The sequence below is a fragment of the Mytilus trossulus genome, chromosome 6 (assembly GCF_036588685.1).
Source record: "Mytilus trossulus isolate FHL-02 chromosome 6, PNRI_Mtr1.1.1.hap1, whole genome shotgun sequence".
NCBI classification, from domain to species: Eukaryota; Metazoa; Mollusca; class Bivalvia; order Mytilida; family Mytilidae; genus Mytilus; species Mytilus trossulus.
Genome location: NC_086378.1, coordinates 22611482 through 22632643, shown reverse-complemented (window position 1 = coordinate 22632643; position 21162 = coordinate 22611482). Strand labels below are relative to the sequence as shown.

The 21162-nt window shown below is 34.4% G+C and overlaps 1 protein-coding gene across 3 annotated transcripts in view; it reads right to left on the bottom strand.

Moving 5' to 3' along the window:
• LOC134720934 (uncharacterized) overlaps nucleotides 1-21162 on the bottom strand; it is a 70162-nt gene that overhangs the window by 9141 nt on the left and 39859 nt on the right. For all 3 annotated transcript variants that reach the window (XM_063583520.1, XM_063583521.1, XM_063583522.1), the window contains 7 exons: nucleotides 19573-20993; nucleotides 5704-11100; nucleotides 4914-5132; nucleotides 2933-3007; nucleotides 2217-2350; nucleotides 945-1099; nucleotides 128-211 (listed from right to left, as the gene is read on the bottom strand). In XM_063583520.1, the coding sequence (XP_063439590.1) occupies nucleotides 128-211; nucleotides 945-1099; nucleotides 2217-2350; nucleotides 2933-3007; nucleotides 4914-5132; nucleotides 5704-11100; nucleotides 19573-20993 (7485 nt within the window). The remainder of the gene's footprint in view (nucleotides 1-127; nucleotides 212-944; nucleotides 1100-2216; nucleotides 2351-2932; nucleotides 3008-4913; nucleotides 5133-5703; nucleotides 11101-19572; nucleotides 20994-21162) is intronic.

Below are 21162 nucleotides of genomic sequence, written 5' to 3'. Positions count from 1 at the left end.
AATTTTTTCAAAATTTGCGGTCGTATAAAAACTAACTTTGTTACTGAAACTGAATGGTACTTGAACATTTAGAAATCCATTTTTATTTGATAGAAGTTCTAGTTTTGTCCATTAACTTATAACTTACCTGTATACTCCAACAGCCTCCCTAGCATGTTCTTTCAGCTTACGGAACCTCATTGCCATTGGCAAGTCCATACTGGTGGCTCTCCTGAAATAATTATATTCATCAACTTTATACATATTTATTTATTGATTGTTGCATCCAGCGGAAAAACTTTATGCATATTCAGGATGATTTTTAATTTTAAAACATATCATAAACCTGTTAATTAGGTTATTTCATCTGGGTATGATCTCATCTGTATTATGCCAATGAAATCTTTCACTCAATCAAATTAATCAATAAGAATTGTCTCAAATATCAAGTATAAGTTTTTCTTTCCCTTTAAAGTTATATTTGTTTAACAAAGTGGATATTATGAAATCAAATAAAACATTTAATTGCTTTTGATTCAATGAATGACAGCAAAAACTATATCTTATTTCATAAACTAATACATTACCCTGTGAAATTATAAATTAGAATACATTCTGCCAACATCATTAATTTCACAAATTAATATTTGTTGGCAATTCGAAATCTTATTCTTTTTCCCATAAGTTTTGCAATGTGTCAGTACTTTATAATATTCAAAACTACTGTGGATTCATTATTATTTGTTGGACACCAAATTGCAATTTTTAAGGATTTTGTTAGTACAGTGAAACCACAATTTTAAATGTTCAACAAATTTCAAATGTTCCATCAGAATATATACAAAAACATAAAATCAAACAGTCAAGAAAATGCAAGTTTTCCTCAATCCATGAAAATAAAATTGTATTATGAACACCACAAAGATTTAGAAATGCCAATGCTTTAACATTTAAACTGAACAAACCTCTGTGATTTAAGATTCATTTCACTGTTAGCATCTGACAAATCCATTTCTGGCAGTCTTCTATACTGAGACATGAGGAAACTGAAGATATCGAACTCTTTACGAGATTGGTAGGGTTCTGATCTGATAGATCCTGTTGGGTTCACTACAGGTTCCTGTAATATAAAAGACATTTAAAAAACGACATCAAACTCTCGTCAATATTATGCAAAACATCAAAATTATTTTCTTGATCAGTTTAACATTAACATACAATATAAAAACGGGTGGTAAAGGGTTATTTTTCGTGCAGCGTGATCACCCTTTTTGATTTGACATTCAACATGTTTTTACTTTTTGATTTGATGTTCAGTCGTGCAAGACAGGTGCCTCATTCAACATGTTCTGCTTATTTAATTTTACCTGCATCATGATTTTCAAATGCTTATTTTGCGTGCTCAGTATTTTTCGAATTAATTTCAAACACTAGACAGGGATCGTCAAGTAAAAAATTGATAGAATATTTTTTTTCAGGAGGAAAGGCCTATGATGTTGTTCCTTTATTTGCATTTTAAAAGTTCAGAAGATTGTTAAATACTTTTTTAAAAGCCATATATCATTTATATCATAAATGTGTTTACTTTAAAATAAGGAATATTATGTATAACAGAGTTTATATATACTAGAGGGCAGTGACCAGGTCACAAAAGATTTACATCAAAGTGTTTTTCGTCAAACGTTCATAACAGAAATTATTTATCTTCGATGTCTTGTTTCACGATTTTCCCATGGAAGCACCCTACTTTACCACCCTCATAAAAGTCTACAGCGTTTGAGGTTATTGATCTGATTCTGCTTACAGATTACCAATCTCCCCCATAACATCAGTATGACAAATACATTTTTATTTATATACCACATGAATAGGGTATTATCATACTCAGCTTAATCTCATCTTGAAAATATCAAATTATTCAAAGACTGGGGGTTCGAAGAGAATTATAAGTAACACTTTTTCATGTTTTTTACAGACTGTTCAGTTTAAAAACTTGAATTACATTGTATAGAGCTTAGTTCCCCTCGTGTCTACATAGACACGCATGATGATCCTTTCACAGATTCTTCTTCAAATATATATAACCATCATTTAAAACCACAAAGAACTATCTCTCAATCTTTTGCTTTATACCTCAAAACAGGAAAAACTATAGAACTATACAATTGCATCAAAGTCTACAGCAGGTTACATATATTTATTTCAAAGGACAATTATATTGCTTTGAAGACTATTACCTCTTCATCCTCAGTGAGGGTATACTGTTGATATCTGAACTTGTAGTTACGACATAACTGTGCTCCATATAGCTGTTCTAACAGGTACAGTACAGCATTGTGGTTCACTCCAAACATATTTACTCCATGTACACCTGAAATACAATATCATTGTTACAAGACTTGACTCCTGTCAACATATACAATATGACTGATGGATAACTTGCAAGTTTATGTAAGTTTTCTCTGCTGAGCAGTGTGTGATTGTAATGTTTGAATATGATTGATTGATTGAAACAGACCATTAATCCAAATTGCTAGAACTCCTAATACTTTATATTTATCCTTAGCTGGTACTTTCACAAAAGAAACTCGCTGTCAATATTATGCTGTTAGATTTTAGAATTCCTATCAATTTTTATCATACTCTTTCAGATATATGAACATTTTTGATTGCGTTTCCAGAATTGCAAAGTGTCCAAATTCAAATAAAATTCTATATTTTATTTGAAAATCACATCTGTTTTTTCCTTCAAAGTATTTTTTAAGAAATTGAGGACATCAACAAATTAAATTTAATGTACGGTAGGCTAAAATAAAGCATGTCCATTCATCTTTACTTATACATCTACTTCTGAAAAAGACCAAAATATTTGTCCTTAACCAATGCACAACTTTTAGTAAACGGTACAGAAATCATGTTATCATGTACCAGAAACATATGAAACCTTACTTACTTGCACAAGACAAATGTTTCAACCTTGCAGTCGTTCTAGCATCCTGTACCCTTTCTGTAACTTGCTGCCAAGCTTCTGAAAAACAGAAAAAAAAAAAATTTCTTAGAACAGATGATAAAAATTTAACTTGCATTTATTAAAACTATAAAATGAATTGCACACATTTTTTTTTCTTTCAATTTTTTCGGATTTAACAGAATCCAATGTGATAAACATTATAAAACTAGACGATTTATGTCATTGAAAAACTTTTAAGGCCACACCAATTTAATTTCTTGTTCTACGGATTTTTGGACTCCAAAAATTGGGGCGAGCGAGCGATTTGAAAATTTTAATAAAAAAATATTTAATTTGCAAATTTTTGAGGCGAAGCTTAAAAAGTAAAGGCGAGCGATTATAATTTTTTTTTGTAAACATAAAATAGTAAGTTTTGACTATATTAAAACTTGATTTATCACTTGTACCTTGACAGTTCTTTAATTTATGAAGTATTTTTTCCCTGTTCAACAAGAAATAATTGAATAATTAAATCTGGTCTATGTATGTGTGACTGACAATGAGACAATTCTCCATCCAAGTCATAATCAGGTTCAGAACAACCCCTTAATGTTATGAATATCCCTGTTATGAATATCCCTTTTATGAGGGGTCAAAATAAGTTATATATTTTTTTTGTAAAAACACTTCAAGTACAAAAGGGCTTATATTTTCCCAAAGAACTATAATATTTGGTATTAAATGGTCAAAACATGTCCAAGAATTTTGTAATATTCCTGGACTTTATTCATGTTAACACATTTACTTTAACAGTTTAATATTATTCAAAATAAGTGGACCCATCCCTCCTTTAGAAAAGTTGTTTAAAATATAATGTATTTCTCCTCTTTTAGAGTAAAAAATTCTAAGTTGTCAAAGGTTTTGTATAGAAGCACTGTACAAATCCTTAGTATTTCTATTTTCTTTTCTACAACAGTAAACATGGTAAAATGACCCCTTCAAGGCCCTTGTCTGAGGGAGGGTTGGTCCCAACCTGATAATAACAAACATAGGTCAAAGTACGGCCGTTTACACAGAGCTTTGATCAAGACCAACCAGCAAGCTATAAGGGACCACAACTTAGTATTGTACACAATTCGAACAGGAAAACCATCGATCTAAATTATATTTCCAAACGGGAAAATACCAATGAACCACATCAACAAACGATAACTGCTGAATGACAGGTCTGTGAATCAACAATGACAGGTGCACAAACCTGCAGCGGGTATGACCGTAACCATACATTATAATTGCAGTTGAAGGCAAATCCTTCAGAAGTTCTTTGTACTTTATTTTAACAACGAACATTTATTTAAATGGAATATAAGTTAGGGGAAAGAAACCAACGTTTTGTTCTGTACTGGTATTTCTATTTATATCGGAGCACTCCCGCTTGGAATAAATTGGTTTCATGCTGAAACAAATATTATCGCAGATATTTACAGTATTGTGGAGTGCTGATAGGTATAAAATCGTTATATAAAGGCTAGACTGTGATTTAAAAAAACAAATGTTGAGATCTTTATATAATATTCACAAAAAAACGGTGCGGGAAATGGACATGATTTCATTTCCGGATGCGGGAAGCGGGAATATAATAAAAATAAAAAAAATCTGTTTTGAAAAAAATAGGTGCGGGCGGGTCCGTCGAACAAGGAATCAAATTGGTGTGGCCTAAACACTAAATTTGATAAAAAAAACAGTTCCTTATTGCTTGCCCTGCAGCATTATTTTCGACATCATAGTTGATAAATTATCAAGTTTTGCGTTAAATTGAGAATGGAAATAGAAAATGTGCAAAAATGATAACAGTCTGACCACAGAGCAGAAAACAGCACAAGACAAACAATGGGTCTTCAACAGTGAGAAAATCCTACAGCTATCTACATTTTAAAATTTAAAGCCAGTCATATGAACTCTCTCCAACTATCTTTTTACTAACCTTCCATGGTTTCTGCTTTACAACTGAATCCATCATCACTGGTGATCTCAAACATAAGGTGGGCTCCATCTTTATCTTTCCTCTCAGCCTTTTCCTGAACTCGCTGTTGGTGTTCCATAAAGCTAGACATTGAGGATTCTGTCACTTCCTCTTCTAAGGCAGGCTGAGGCAAGGATGTCACCTCTTTTGGACCATGGATAATAGGATGGGAGGATCTTCCTGCAAATTATATTGTAGAGCATAAGTATTTGTGAAAGAAAAAAACATATTTCGTGCAGTGATGGATTAAAAGTTCATTCACAAAAAATAAAATTGGTTAAGTAGACAAATAATTGAGTTCGTTAGGTCTAAAATGCCTTTATCAAGTCATAGATATTCTATGACTTGGTATGATGTGTTTGAGATTTTGATTTTGCCACTTGATATTTGAAGGGACTTTTCATTCTAAATGTTCTTGGAGTTTGGTATTTTTGTAATTTTACTTGTATTCATTAATGGTATTTCATCAGCATGTCAAGCAGGGAAATGTTTGCATATGGTAAATTTTGAAGGACATCCACAAAAATATTCTGATACACAGTAAATGTATGCAAGAAGTTTAATTTTCTTATGGTTATTCCAGAAAAACATGCACAAGTGTGTTGAAAGACACAATATTTTTTTTTTCTGTGTAAATTAACAGGGATGGAGTCATTATATTACAATTCAAATAAAAAGAGTAGAGTATTAAACACAATTTTTCCATATTGCCTAATACATTTTTTCTTGGTGCATATGTAATTAAACTTACCTCCTGCATGTGGTTTGCTGATATTAGATTTTCTAGGTGTTTTCTTCTTCAAATTTTTATCCTTGGGTTTTCTCCCTCTTCTTTTGAAGTATTCATGACCAGTTTGTGTAGTCTGCTGCATGCTGTCCGCCATCTTTGATTTAGGGGATCCATCTTTCACCAGTTTTCTCATATAAACTTTAGACAGTAGTCCTTGAACAGTCCCATTCTTCTCTTGGTAGGTTGATATCATAGGCTTTTTGAAAGAATTTCCTGACAAGTTGATTGGATTGATGGCAGGTCTTTTGCGATTCACAATCATTGGCTTGACCAATGTCTTTTTCTGAATGGTACCATCAGGTTTTTTCACAAAAGAGGTCATGACCTTGGGTTGCACGGATATGGAAGATATTGGTCTGTCTGGTAATGGTAACCTTCTAATCAGCTCCTGCATATTCCTAGGCAATATTGAATTTTTAGAATAGCTATGATGATTTAAGTTTCTCTGCCTGCTTAAGAGAGATGATAATACTTGGTTTGATTTTGAAGGAGATAGTTTTGACACTAGGTGACTATCCAACGCATCTTTAATGGCAGATGAAATTGTCATTTGTTTGCCTGAAGAATCAGGAACATTTCCTGGTGCTTTCCATGGAATGAACTGATCATTTTGGGACATTGGTACTATAGGTTGTATTGCTGGAACTCTTGGTAGCTGGTTGTTCGCACCAGTTGTATTTACAGGACTTGAATTGGTCGAAGGAACACGGTGTGCCGATACTGTGACAGAATATGTTCCACTCTGAATCTGACCACCTCCCAGTTTGTTCAACAATGCTGTATGATCCTGAAGGACTGTTGGATCTGTAGTCAAGGCAACTGGTTTGCCATCCACAAATATGCGTACAATAGTATTAGGTTTGGCACCCCCTTGTTTCTGTTGAGGTAGAACTAAAGGCAATGTTGACTGCGGGAGACTGACTGGAGATGTTGATGGTGGATGACTTACTGCTAGCGATAAAGATGGACGACTAAGTTGGCTAAGTGGTGATGGCTGCAGACTATCTGGAGATGATGATGCTGATTGCATGGATACTTTTGGTATTATTAATTTAGACTGAAGACCTGCTTCCATCAACTGTGTCAAAGGAATAAGTTTACTATTAGCTGGTGGTTTTTTCACGTGGTCAGTTACAAGTGTTGTTGGCCTTTGTTGGTTTTGTGGCAAGTTATATATAGGAGTTTGCTTAATTCCACACTGACCTACACTGTGGTATGAACCAGGTGATAAATCTGGTGTCCTTGATAATACAGGACTCTTATTTGGTGTAGATACAGGAGTTGTTGGACTTTGGTTCTGTGGTGACGTGGGTAAGTTAAATACTGGAGTATGCTGACCAGAACTGATGTATAAACCGGATGGAGTTGTGATTGGACTTGGAATAGCTTGTGTATTTATTTGAGAAGTCTGCTGTGTTTCAGGTGTTTTTCCACTGTTAGCAGACTCATTCAATATCATTTGTTGCAGAACCTGTCTCTGATGAATTGGTCCTGCTGCCATTGATGTTTCCATAATCATTCTGTTAATATGCAGATTCATGTCAAAGGGAGCTGGAACTGGTCTCTCAGTACCTACATGTGATATGTCCATCTGTGCCGACATAGCTTGTGTTAATGGTATTATAGCTGGGGTTGACCTGCTATGCATCTGCTGTATTTGTTGTATGGCATGTGGCATGTTCTGTTGAAGTTGTTGGAATGCTGTCAGTGAATGTGCTGGATTACTGACTAAATTAGGATTATGGATACCAATTAATGAGGGTGTCATCAAGGGAGGAGGTCCCCGTACAGAAGATTGTTGAGACTGACCAAACTCTGCCGCTGGTTTAATTGCATTGTAAGAACCACCATTTCCAATATTTAACTTTGGTGGAGAACCCTTGTTTAGCAACTGGAATATGTTTCTTTCATCAGTAGAATGGCCTGAGGAATGACGAGACCTTGGTGAACTGGTACCTATTCCAACATCTCTACTGTGTTTCGACTCCTCTGATGCCCTTCTTATTTGAGTTAATTGTTGAGGAGATTCTCTTTTTGTTTCATTTAATGATTTTCTAATTAAATCATAACGCGGCGCCTGAACATTAGATGGTTTTTCCTTTAATAATTCCTGAAAGGAACTGGCACTTCGCCCAGTTTTTGTGTCAGTCACAGGTTCATTTTTGGGTGGAGTTTTTTCTTTCTGTGCCAAGAACTGAGACAATGCTTTGACTGCAGGAGAAGATTTCAAAGAGGCAACATTACTTTCATCTTCAAATGATTTTCTAGGTGTCTTCTCACGTCTCCTTATTACTCTATTATATTTGGGTTTAGCTTCTCTCACAGGTTGATCATCTTCATCGTCATCATCAATAACAAGAGGTCTTGCAGCAGAACCTAACATTTCAGATGCAGTCTTGACAGATGAACTTTGGTCATCTTTACAATGGGAATTGTCAAAAGAAACAGATGGAGTTTCAGTTGGCAATACATTTTTCTGTTCAGAATCTTTCACTTCTTGTGGCATTACATCCTTATTTTCAATGACTTCTTTCTCAGGCTTTGCTTCAGTTGTGTCCATTACATACTCCTCGTCAAGGATTTCTTGTTTGATCTCTTTATCTAAAGCATCCTCCATTTCAGATATATCTTCGCTTTTCATGTCCTGATCTGAGAGAGTTGCAATATCTGAATTTGTTTCTGATTTTCCATCAACCTCTGTATCCAATGTATTTTCATCTTCAGCTTTAGTTTCAATTTTGTTGTCAACCTTACTACATATATCTGACTTGGTATCAGAATCACTTTGGACATCTTTATTGCTGTAGATTTCCTCTGATTTGCTGTCAGTTTCACCTTCTATTTCTTGTTTATTCTTAATTTCTTTCTCATCACTTTTTCTTACTTCTGTGCTATCAAACACATCACTTTTATCGTCTTCTTTGTCATCTTTCCTGCTGATCTTGTCCTCCTTTTCATCACAAACTTCTTCTTTTGCTTCAGAATGATCATGCTTCTCTAGATCAACCTCTATGTCAGATTTAAAACTTAAAGGCTTCTTCCTTGGTCTACCTCTTTTGCGGTTTATTTGTTTTTCCAGACTAGCTAATTTCTCCATGTTTTCTAACTCTTGATCATTAGCTGACTTATCTAAATCTTTAGAAGATGATGAAGCACTGCTAACTCTTCTCTTAGAAACAGATTTCATGTTCATAGACTCTGAATCAGTAAAGTGACGTCTCCTTTGTGTCTGAGCTGATGATTTACGAGACATTAATTGCAAAGATCGTCTGGAAATTTTAGAGGAACTGAGAAGACTCTGTTTTGTATTGTAATTGAGGCTTGTTTTCTTGAACAAATATTGCCTTGCATAAGGATTATCAGACACTTCTGAACTGTCAAGGTGCCTTTTTGTTGCTATTAATCCATCACTTTTGGATCGCTGATGTCTCCTATACTTGTCTCTAATGTTACTAATTTTGGACTGAACTAAAGATGACTTTGGGGGACGTCCTCTACCTCTAGGCGTAGATTGTTCAGACAATGATGTACTGTCATTTGAACATTCACTTTTTTCTGTACTTTCCGATAGTTTGTGTAAAGGAGGTCTGCCTCTCTTTCTCTTTTCAGTGTCTTGTTCAGGACATGACAATTCTAAACTTTGCTGTGATGAACCAGACTTTATTTCAGGTGTTTTATGTAAAGGAGGTCTTCCCCTCTTTATCTTTTCCTTATTTGCATCTGTAGTTAACTCTTCAGTCTCCTGCATTGAATCTGAAAGTTCTTCAGCCTGTTCATTATCTTGAGGAGTAACAGCAACTTTTGGAGGTCTTCCTCTTCCTCTTTTAATCACTGTAGATGTGGTTAACTCTTCAGTCTCCTGCATTGAATCTGAAAGTTCTTCAGCCTGTTCATTATCTTGAGGAGTAACAGCAACTTTTGGAGGTCTTCCTCTTCCTCTTTTAATCACTGTAGATGTGGTTAACTCTTCAGTCTCCTCCATTGAATCTGAAAGTTCTTCAGCCTGTTCATCATCTTGAGGAGTAACAGCAACTTTTGGAGGTCTTCCTCTTCCTCTTTTAATCGCTGTAGTCCTTGAGGGGTTCTCTTTCAGATTAGAATTGGAGGTCTTTAGTGGAATACTGCATCGTGATGGTGATAAGCGATCTAGTACGACTTTTGGAGACATGTTAAATCTTTGACCAGGCCTGCCAGGTTTCTTTGTGATAGATTTTCGTTCTTGCTCATCAACCTGACTAACGACAGTCTGTGCGATGGTTGTTCCTCTCATTGGGTATCTCCCTTCCCTAGAGGTAGTCTCAGGTTCATCTTCCTCATCTGTAGTACTACTAATATCAAAATCACAGCTACTAACATGGGTGTTATAACTCTCCTTTGTTCTATAATGACGTTTACATGTAGGACATTTGAATGGTCCTTCTTCACCTGGAGTACTTTTAGCAAGGCTCTCAGCTTTTATCTTTTCACTTAATTTGTCATGTAAAGGTTTCTCTTCCATCTGTGCTTCTTCATCACTGAATATTTGTCTGTGTCGTAATGGATAAGATTTACGGGGTTGCTTCTCTCGCTTTGGTGAAGGTGTCCTTTCTAATCCTAACCCTTTTAGTATTTCTGTCTTCTGCTTTTCATTTTCGTCAGCTTCAACAGATAAATTTAAAACTTCAAATACATTACGATCCTTTGAAGGTGCACACTGGTGTGTATCAGTACTTTCATGCTGAGGTCTACTTTTATTTTTGACATTTTCAACCTCATCTTCAGAACTTAATGAGATAACTTCTTTTATAGGTGAATCTACCTTAGGAATAAAATCACCAGTTTCTTCGTGCAGTATATATGTCTCAGAGTTTCTCATAGCAAAATTTTTTGGTGGTTCATAAATGTCTTCTTTCAAGTCTACATTTGATGTACTGGTTTTCAATTTTTCATTTTCTGATAGCATGTCTACACTATCAGTTTTCTGACCATCACCTATCTTCAATATTCTCTTAGCATTTTCTGTATCTTCTACAGAAACATTTAGCTGTTCTTTCATTGGACTTTCTATGGTGAGAACTGGCATTAGTTCCACATCATCAATATTCTCTAGTGAACTCTCCTCTGAAGAACTATCAACTTTTTCTAAGACGGGACAATCTTTTTTAGCAGCTTTCTTCATCTTACCATCTGTCTCAATGACTTCTTCGTCATCAGAAACAAAATCTGTATTTGTCTGACAGCCTATTTCACTTGATACATAAGAAATGCTTCCACTTTTCCTTATTTTAGTATGATCAATGTGTTGTGACTTCTGATTGGTGACTTGTGAATCTTCATCCAGCTCACTGCATGTTAAACCAATGACAGGTTCTCTTTGTCCTGAAAAATGAAGAAAAAAAACTGCTTTAATCCAAACATATTACACCAGATGATTCTGCCATTTAATATTATATTACACTTCTAAGCAATCGTGGATAGAAGTTGCTTTCCCCTGTCCAATAAAAAGCAATGTTTAAACGCCTGGGTATTAAAAAAATCCCTTTAATCTTTTGTAATTTTGTAAAGTGAAAGCTTTTATTTGGTAACCTCTTCATGTTTATTCTCAATTGGAACAATTTTTATGCAAGCAAATTAAAGTATTTTCTTTCCCATCTATCACTTGTCAAAAAATTTGAATTGGTTTACATTTTATTTTTTAGGCCTTTTATAGCTTGGTATGTGGAATGGGTTTTGCTCATTGTAGAAGCCTATACGAAGTTAGTTGTTAACATCAAAGTCATTTAGTCTCTAGTGGTAATCACAACACATCTTATATACATAGTCAAATCAGAATAATAAACCCAATAGAAGGAAACATCCATTCAAAAAGCATTAATATCAATAATATTCCAATAGTGAAAAGTATATATTTTCATATCAAAATGATGCAACGAGAAAAAAAGATGTTCTTCAGAGGTCCATAGAACCAAGGAAAAATAACCTTTTCAAAATCTAATGATTAACTTTTAATTTAGGCCATAACAGTTCTACTGTGATTCCAATCTTCATGGATTGAGGCAAACTAGCATTTCCGTGGGTATATGATTCTTTTGTTTTTGCAAGGTCTGTCAACATTCCCTTAGAAAAGTTGAAATTTGTGGTTCCACTGTACCCACGAAAAATGGTAATCAACGACATAATGAATCCAAAGTATTAAACTGAACTTAATATGAGGTAATGCTATATTGCTGCATGGTTTTTGTTATAAACATTTTTATTTTGTAAAAGATTTCCCAAGTCTTAATTAGAACTGCAACCAAATAAGCCCAAAGTACTCAGAACCAGATGCTCCGCAGGGCGCAGCTTTATACGACCGCAGAGGTTGAACCCTGAACGGTTGGAGCAAGTATGGACACAACATTCAAGCTGGATTCAGCTCTAAATTTGGATTGTGATTAAATAGTTGACACAGCATAGGTTTCTGACACTGAATGAATGTGGTCTAATGAACTTAAAAAAAAAATGTTTGCCTTTGAGCAATTCACTATGCTGTTGAATATTAATCCTCTCAAAAAATGTTTGAAGAAATTTTCTTTTTATTTATGAAATCTGAAATGAAAAAAATTGACCCCCCCCCCCCCCCAATTTTTTTTTCACATCCCCCTTTCCCTTATTTCAAAACTGATCTCAATTCAAATTTCTAATGAAGTTTGCAACAATAAGTACTCATTTAAATACATCATAAAACATTAAAATGTAAAAAAAGTTCTTGTTATCACTGACAATGACTTAATGGTAAAGATTGTTTTAATCTATCAGTTGGTAGTAAAAGTGAATATACGTTGTATATTGTATAAAACAATGATTTTAGTTGATTCAACTACTATTCTGGACAAAGAAAGATAACTCCAATTGAAATCAAATTGGAATTTCTTGCTATTGCACAATATTGTGCAATTAGATATTTCTTGCTATTGTGCAATACTGTGCAATTGAAAATATTTGCTATAGCTGAATTTATAACTGTTAGTTTAATTTTGGACCCTTTGGACTTCAATATAGACCAATTTAAAAAAAAAATAAGAATCTTCATACAGTAAGATTTGGCATATCAAAGAACCCCAATTATTCAATTTTTGATGAAATCAAACAAAGTTTAATTTTGGACCCCAATTTTGGCCAACTTGAAAATCAAAGAACCCCAAGGATTCAATTTTTGTTAAAATCAAACTAAGTTTAATTTTGGACCCTTTGGACCTTAATGTAGACCAATTTGAAAATGGGACCAAAAATTAAGAATCTACATACACAGTTAGATTTGGCATATCAAAGAACCCCAATTATTCAATTTTTGATGAAATCAAACAAAGTTTAATTTTGGACCATTTGGGCCCTTTATTCCTAAACTGTTGGGACCAAAACCCCCAAAATCAATACCAACCTTCCTTTTATGGTCATAAACCTTATAGTTTAAATTTCATAGATTTCTATTTATAAATACTAAAGTTATGGTGCGAAAACCAAGAAAAATGCTTATTTGGGTCCCTTTTTGGCCCCTAATTCCTAAACTGTTGGGACCTAAACTCCCAAAATCAATCCCAACCTTCCTTTTGTGGTCATAAACATTGTGTTCAAAGGACATGGTATGATAAGGGCCGTTTTTGGCCCCCCTTTTTCCAGAATTTTTAAACTTTAAAGTTGAAACACATCACGCTTGTGTAATGAACTTCAGTATCTGTTCGTCCCTGTAGAACCTTATTTTTAGATGTTATGTACTCAAATATGTTCAAACTTGGACCTTAAAAGGGCTAAAATGACGAAAAGTGGAAGAAATCTACAATTTTGTCATGTTCGGAGACGAAATTTGACATCAGCGCCAACGTAGACCATCTTGAAATTTTGAACCATCAATTGTACTCTTCTGTATCTTTCCCTAAATGAAATATCATGGTGGTCTACGTTGGCGCTCATGTCTAAAAATTTGAAAAATAATCCGATTGTTTACATTATTTTGGCAAGTCATTGTAATACGTCATAGGGAACGGCACGGGTAAGAAATTATTCCAGGATACATAATCGATCAGAATATCACGTACTTATAACGCCGTATCCAGTCATCAAGACATGTCACTCTCTTAAAGAAATATGTTGTTCGTGAAATTAGACCCATGTAAATCAAAATAGTCTAATACTATGCAGCCAAATACAGAGTTGTGTCCCTTGAAATAAGATGAATTAATTTTTATTCATTATTATTTTCAAATATTCAACGAAATCTCACAAACGAATTTCATAATAAATTCACAATATATTCAAACTCTTGTTGTAGTCCTGAAGAAAATCATTCATTTGAACTTATATATTTTGCACTTTGAAGTTTGCTATATAACCATCTACAGAAAAATAGATTTATGTATCCTATCTATTTCGTGAAACATACTTCTATAGTGCAATGCTTGAAAGTAAATAAATGTGCATTGGCCATGAATAAAGATAAAAATAAAATGTGCATTGGCCATACAATAGTACATTCTTAAATGGAGATGTAAAAATATTACTACGACTTGATGACAGACCTAAATTTATATATACAGTACTAATCTAATATGTTATGTATCAGAGCACAGAGCAGTCAGTACTGAATCCAAAGTATGAAATGTAATTATAAACATAATTTCATGTGAAGAGCAGTTGATACCCAAATTAAGTTAACTACGCTTATACTATACTGTAAATTATGTGTTCCAGCATTTTCATATATCGGTACGCTAATGACTTTTCTTATATATGTGTCAGAGCACTCTTTTGACAAGCTGTAACCATAAAATAAAAGTACACATGTAGCATTCAATTGACTCAGATCTTATTCCTTTTTGGATTTTCAAATTAAACATGCTATAGCGAAATTACTTTTAACAGATTTTACTTTTTAATGTCGAGCGCGTTCGTTCATTTAGATATGTCCGTCCGTCCATCCATCCATCCATCCGTCCGTTTGTTTCTGTCCGGACATAAACGTCTGATTATCTCCTTCAGTTTTTGACCTAAAAAGCTTTTTATTTATAATAAAGGTGTGTATGTCTACAGGGTTTTGATTTTTTTTTTAAATTTTCTTTTAATGTCCGTTATATTGACACATTTACTTTTTGGTACAAGCTATATACATGATATATATTTAGAGTCGGTTACAGAGGCGGATTTAGGGGAGGAGGAGGGGGCCCGGGCCCCCTTTTGAGAAATTAAATGGTTGCTTATATAGGGAATCACTGAAGTGTGACAAAATCGGCCCCCTCTTTGGCAAAGAGTGGGCCTGGATCCGCCACTGGGTTATCCTACAGTTTTTGAGATACAGCTTTAAAAGCTTTATTGTACACATAATTGAAGCATGCATTGCCACCGGATTTTTATACTTTTCAAATATTCTAAAAATGTCAGGCTTTTGGACTTTGTCAATATTTCTTGCTTCTTAAAAAAACAATTAGGGTAGTTGCTGAATATTCACCAAAAACGGTAGTTGAACTTGTTTTCCCTCTCACATGCTAAATATATTATAGTGTATATTTGTTTAGGGGCCAGCTGAAGGACGCCTCCGGGTGCGGGAATTTCTCGCTACATTGAAGACCTGTTGGTGACCTTCTGCTGTTGTGTTTTTTTTATTTTGGTCGGGTTGTTGTCTCTTTGACACATTCCCCATTTCCATTCTCAATTTTATTGAAGACTAAATTGCAAGACTAGTACTACAGTTAAATGTCCCTAATGCAATAAATAAGATTTTTTTAGTAATTTCAAATATTTATTCAATACCAGAAAGGTAGAACTTGGTGACTACTACAGCCGACATCATTGAGTGTGAAGTCAAAGGTAATATCAAGTTAGTTTGCTTGTTAGATGAACCATAAAGTCATTGTAAGGTCAGGTTAACTACCCTCCTTTAAGAATATACTACTCCAGCAGATTACCAATCTTTCTATCTAATGGACTATGCTACTTCGAAAAGAGGGTAGTAATCCTGACATAATAATGACTTCACGGTTCAGCTAACAAGCAAGCTTACCAAAGACTATACCCTGGCTACACACGCAATGAAATCGGCTGTAAATCTTGAAAATTGAAACCTTTTGGCTGGACATTCAGAATGAAAATAATAAATAGATCAACATTGAAAGGAGAAATTAAGGTTGAAAACGAGTGCACCCGTACGAGCAGGGGTCGAACTCACAACTTCAGTGGTCATTAGCTAGTAATTATAGAAGTAACTTCTTAGACCACTCGGCCACCTAAACCCTTTAATGATCTTTAATAAAGTATGTCTACGTTTCTTATCAAATTTAAATGTTTTGGATAAGATAAGAAGATGTGGTATGATTGCACATGATTCTATACACCGGCGATCAATGTGCTAATTTCAGGATATATATAATAGAAATAATATATTTGTAGAGAAGCTTGAAGATGTTCATGCCTCTTTCGTCCACATATCTTCATGAGTTTTTATCGTCTTAAACCCTGACCTCATCGAAAACTTTGAACTTTGTTTTCAGCATTTCCTTCTTTAAAATATTGTGTTAAGTGTTAACAAGTTCACAGTGTACGATTCTTGAAGTGACAAACAATGGCATAGTACAGGCTATACATATTTGCTATACATACTGTATAAATCTGATACTGAATCTTCAATAGTAGTTTTAATTCATCTGAGCTTTTTTAATGTACCGGTAATCATTATGTAAATGTGAAACTTTTACTATTATTTATAAATTATAAGTGTGCCACTTCTAGTATAACTTGAAGTTTTTTATGCCTCATTTATGCACATTATGTTTTCCGGTCTGTGCGTCCATCTGTTCGTTAGTCCATTAATCCTTCCGCCCGTCCGTCTGTGCGTCCATCAGTTAAAGGTTTTTTTCGAGGTTATTTTTGATGAAGTTGAAGTCCAATCAACTTAAAACTTAGTACACATGTTCCGTATGATATGATCTTTCTAATCTTAATGCCAAATTAGAGATGCTGCCCCATTTTCATGGTATACTATACTGGGGACACATTCTTACATAATTTGTATTTATGTTGGTTCTTTTTTTTATTAAAGAGACCAATTCATTGATAGCTATCTTTTATTTAAAAACTAAAATTGAGAATGAAATGGGGAATGTGTCAAAGAGACAACAACCCGACCATAGAGCATACAATAACTAAAGGCCACCAATAGGTCTTCAATGCTGCGAAAAACTTCTACACCCTGAGGCATCTTTCAGCTGGTCCCTAATCAAATATGTATATTAGTTCAGTAATATTTGGCGTCATACTAAACTCCGAATTATACACAAGAAACGAAAAGTAAAAATCATAAAACACTTACAAAGGTCAGAGGCTCCTGACTTCAAAGCTGCCGGGTTAAATCTTTTTTTTTGAGATCTTAACACTGTTTTTGGTAACAGCATATGATTATTTACTTCATCAAGATATAAATATGATACCAAAAACAAAAATAATCGTTGCTCAGCACTGTTTTGGTTGCTTATCTTTTTATCAGCATGATATACAATTGACTTACTTTCATTTCTTACTTCTGGTTATTCTTTCATGTTTAACCTTTCTATAATAAAATTGAGAATGGAAATGGGGAATGTGTCAAAGAGACTCAACCCGAACAAATAAAAAAACAACAGCAGAAGGTCACCAACAGGTCTTCAATGTAGCGAGAAATTCCCTAATTACTCTAATTTGTACAATTAAAAATAGTTTTTTTCTGTAGTTCAATTAGATTTCTATCTTTTTTGGCTGTTGCTAAGCAACATTTTGGTTGCTATGGTCAATTTCATTTTCTTGAGAAAAAAATAATGATGACTCAGACATCATATATACGAAAGAAAAGTCATTTACTGTAGCTAAATCTTTAAATATTGCTATATGTATACCTCATATAGCCGAAATTACAAATTTTTGAACCGTTGCTAGGGAAAATATTTGTTGCTAAGCATTTTTTATAGCTGAAATTGAAGTGACTTTTCCTTTGCAAACTCAAGTTATTGTTAAACAAACAATACTATTTTGAATTATGCTAATGTGTAATGAGAAAGCAATGCATATGTGATAATTTGGCTATTTATTAAAACCGTTGCTAGGCAACCTTCCTTTCACCGGAACATAAAAAAATCATAGTTTTTAAGAGTTTCTATCCTAAGGCTATCAACGATGTATATATAAACTTATTTCGGAAGGGGTCCAAAAACGCCTCTTATCATACCTTGTCCTTTCATTGATTTCTATTTACTTAAACTAAAGTTATTGTGCGAAAACCAAGAATAATGCTTATTTGGGCCCATTTTTGGCCCCTAATTCCTAAACTGTTGGAACCAAAACTCCCAAAATCAATCCCAACCTTTCTTTTGTGGTCATAAACCTTGTGTCAACATTTCATTGATTTCTATTTACTTAACCTAAAGTTATTGTGCGAAAACCAAGAATAATGCTTATTTGGGCCCTTTTTAGCCCCTAATTCCTAAAATGTTGGGACCAAAACTCCCAAAATCAATACCAACCTTCCTTTTCTGGTCATAAACCTTGTGTTAAAATTTCATAGATTTCTATTCTTTTTTACTAAAGTTAGAGCGGGAAAACTAAAAGTATTCGGACGACGACGACGACGCCAACGTGATAACAATATACGACGAAAAATTTGAAGGTCGTATAAAAATAGGGGAGTTTTTAACACTTCCACACTGTTATTTGCCCCAATGTAGTTTCCAACCAGATGCTCCGCAGGACCAAAACTCCCAAAATCAATACCAACCTTCCTTTTATGGTCATAAACCTTGTGTTAAAATTTCATAGATTTCTATGTACTTTTACTAAAGTTATTTTGCGAAAACCAAGAATAATGCTAATTGAACCCTTTTTTGGCCCCTTATTCCTAAACTGTTGAAACTGAAACTCCCAAAATCAATCCTAACCTTCCTTTTGTGGTCATAAACCATGTGTCAAATTTTCATAGATTTCTATTTACTTAAACAAAAGTTATAGTGCCAAAACCAAGAAAATGCTTATTTGGGCCCTTTTTGGCCCCTAATTCCTAAACTGTTGGGACCTAAACTCCCAAAATCAATCCCAACCTTCCTTTTGTGGTCATAAACATTGTGTTTAAATTTCATTTATTTCTATTTACTTAAACTAAAGTTATTGTGCGAAAACCAAGAATAATGCTTATTTGGGCTCTTTTTTGGCCCCTAATTCCTAAACTGTTGGAACCAAAACTCCCAAAATCAATCCCAACCTTCCTTTTGTGGTCATAAACCATGTGTCAAATTTTCATAGATTTCTATTTACTTAAACTAAAGTTATAGTGCGAAAACCAAGAATAATGCTTTTTTGATCCCTTTTTTGGCCCCTTATTCCTAAACTGTTGAAACCAAAACTCCCAAAATCAATACCAACCTTCCTTTTATGGTCATAAACCTTGTGTTAAAATTTCATAGATTTCTATTTACTTTTACTAAAGTTATTTTGCGAAAACCAAGAATAATGCTTATTTGAACCCTTTTTTGGCCCCTTATTCCTAAACTGTTGAAACCAAAACTCCCAAAATCAATCCCAACCTTCCTTTTGTGCTCATAAACCTTGTGTTAAAATTTCATAGATTTCTTTTCACTTTTACTAAAGTTAGAGTGTGAAAACTAAAAGTATTCAGACGACACCAACATGATACCAAAACACGACCAAAAAATTTTCAATTTTTGCGGTCGTATAAAAATTAAACAGGGTTTTGTGTGGTGATTTCTAAGAGGTTTATATACTAAGTAAAGTTAAATTATAAAGGATATTTTCACCAAAGGCAAACAACCCAAAGCTGTACATAAAATTTCTTATGATTACCAATATTCTTCACAGCAGAACTTGTTGACATTGTTGCTTGCATTTCTCCAGATCTTGATGTTGATTGGTCCAGTAGATTTACAGGCACTTCAGACAATTCTTTCCCAGATGTATCTACACTTTTATTCTTATCAGACTGATCTTGTTCATCTCCTGTACTATTTGCCACTGGAACAACCAATGAAGGTTTTGTGATTTGTTGACTACGGTTCTCCACAGGAACTTCTGTGCCTTCAGAAATTGTCTGTACTGATAACTCTTGGCCACTTTTCACAATCTCTGTGTTAGATGACAGTTTAATTGACCTGACAGTGCTTCCTGATTCAGATGAAGGCTGACCATCTTTGAGAATTTCACTTTCGATGCAACTGTTTCCTGTTACACTGGATTGATCAACTTGTTTCTCTGGTTCATCCACCTGTTCCGAAATCATTTCCTGGTTTTTATTTACTTCAATTTCAGTGGATCCTTCACTGGAACTATTCTGAATTTCACTACTATACTCTGCAATCATGGCGTAATCCTCTTCAGTTAATTCCTGGCCTTCCTCAGTTATCACAATCAAAGCATTTTCTTCACCTGACAACTCATTAATAAGAGGTTCTAAACTTTTGTCTAAATCAAAATTGTCAGTTTCCATGGGAGCCTCTTGTTTATCATTATCGCAAGTGTCTACAGATTCAGGAACTTGAGGTAGATATTTCGGAGATGAACACAGTCGTGGGGGTGATATGAGACGTTCAGAAGAGTTTGACCTAGATCTGGGTAATGTGGGAGCGCTAGCTGGACGATCAGGAATAACTATTGTTGTCTTTCCACCAATCGTCCTTTCCTCACTCTTCTGTCTGTTTCTGGCTGCAGCACTATTTAACCTATTAGCAATCTCTGCCAGTGGATTATCATTGATGACTGCTACAGAAGGTGGCGAGATCTTGTTGATTGATTTGTTTTGGTCTTTTGATTCATTTCTGTACTTTTCTGGATCTTTGTTAAGCAGGCGCAAAGTTGTTGGAGACAGCATTGACAAATTAACAGGCAATGGGTCATTTTTCCGCTTTTTATTTGGCGCTGGCCATGATGAACTTAGTGGATCTTCACTGTCTACTGACATGGATCTCGTCTTGTCAAGACTTGATACAGATATTGTCCGAGAAGATTCATTGGAGCAAACCGAAGATTCGTCATCAGTCAACTCTATAATGCTAGCCCTCTTCCTTGTCTTTTGTGGAAACAGATTAATGCCTGGAAGATTGAGTTTAGACAAGGGGACATAATCTGGATGGTTGACATCGTGTATGATAGTCATATCCATGATGGTTGCCTCAGGAGTCTTTGGAGTTTCCGGTCGGAATTCTGTGATCTTACAGGTATACACACATCTTTTCCTTGAGTGCTTGGTACTCCAGTAAACTCTTGTACAACTGAAATGAAAAACATTTTTTTTTAAATAATGTCATTGCAAACAAATGGCTTAAACACTTAATACTAAAACTAGAAGTCATTGAAATAATAGCCGTATAGAGGGTTATTTTCACAGATAGAAACAAAATCGCCACAATGAATTACACCAATTCAAAATGGCACAAGCAA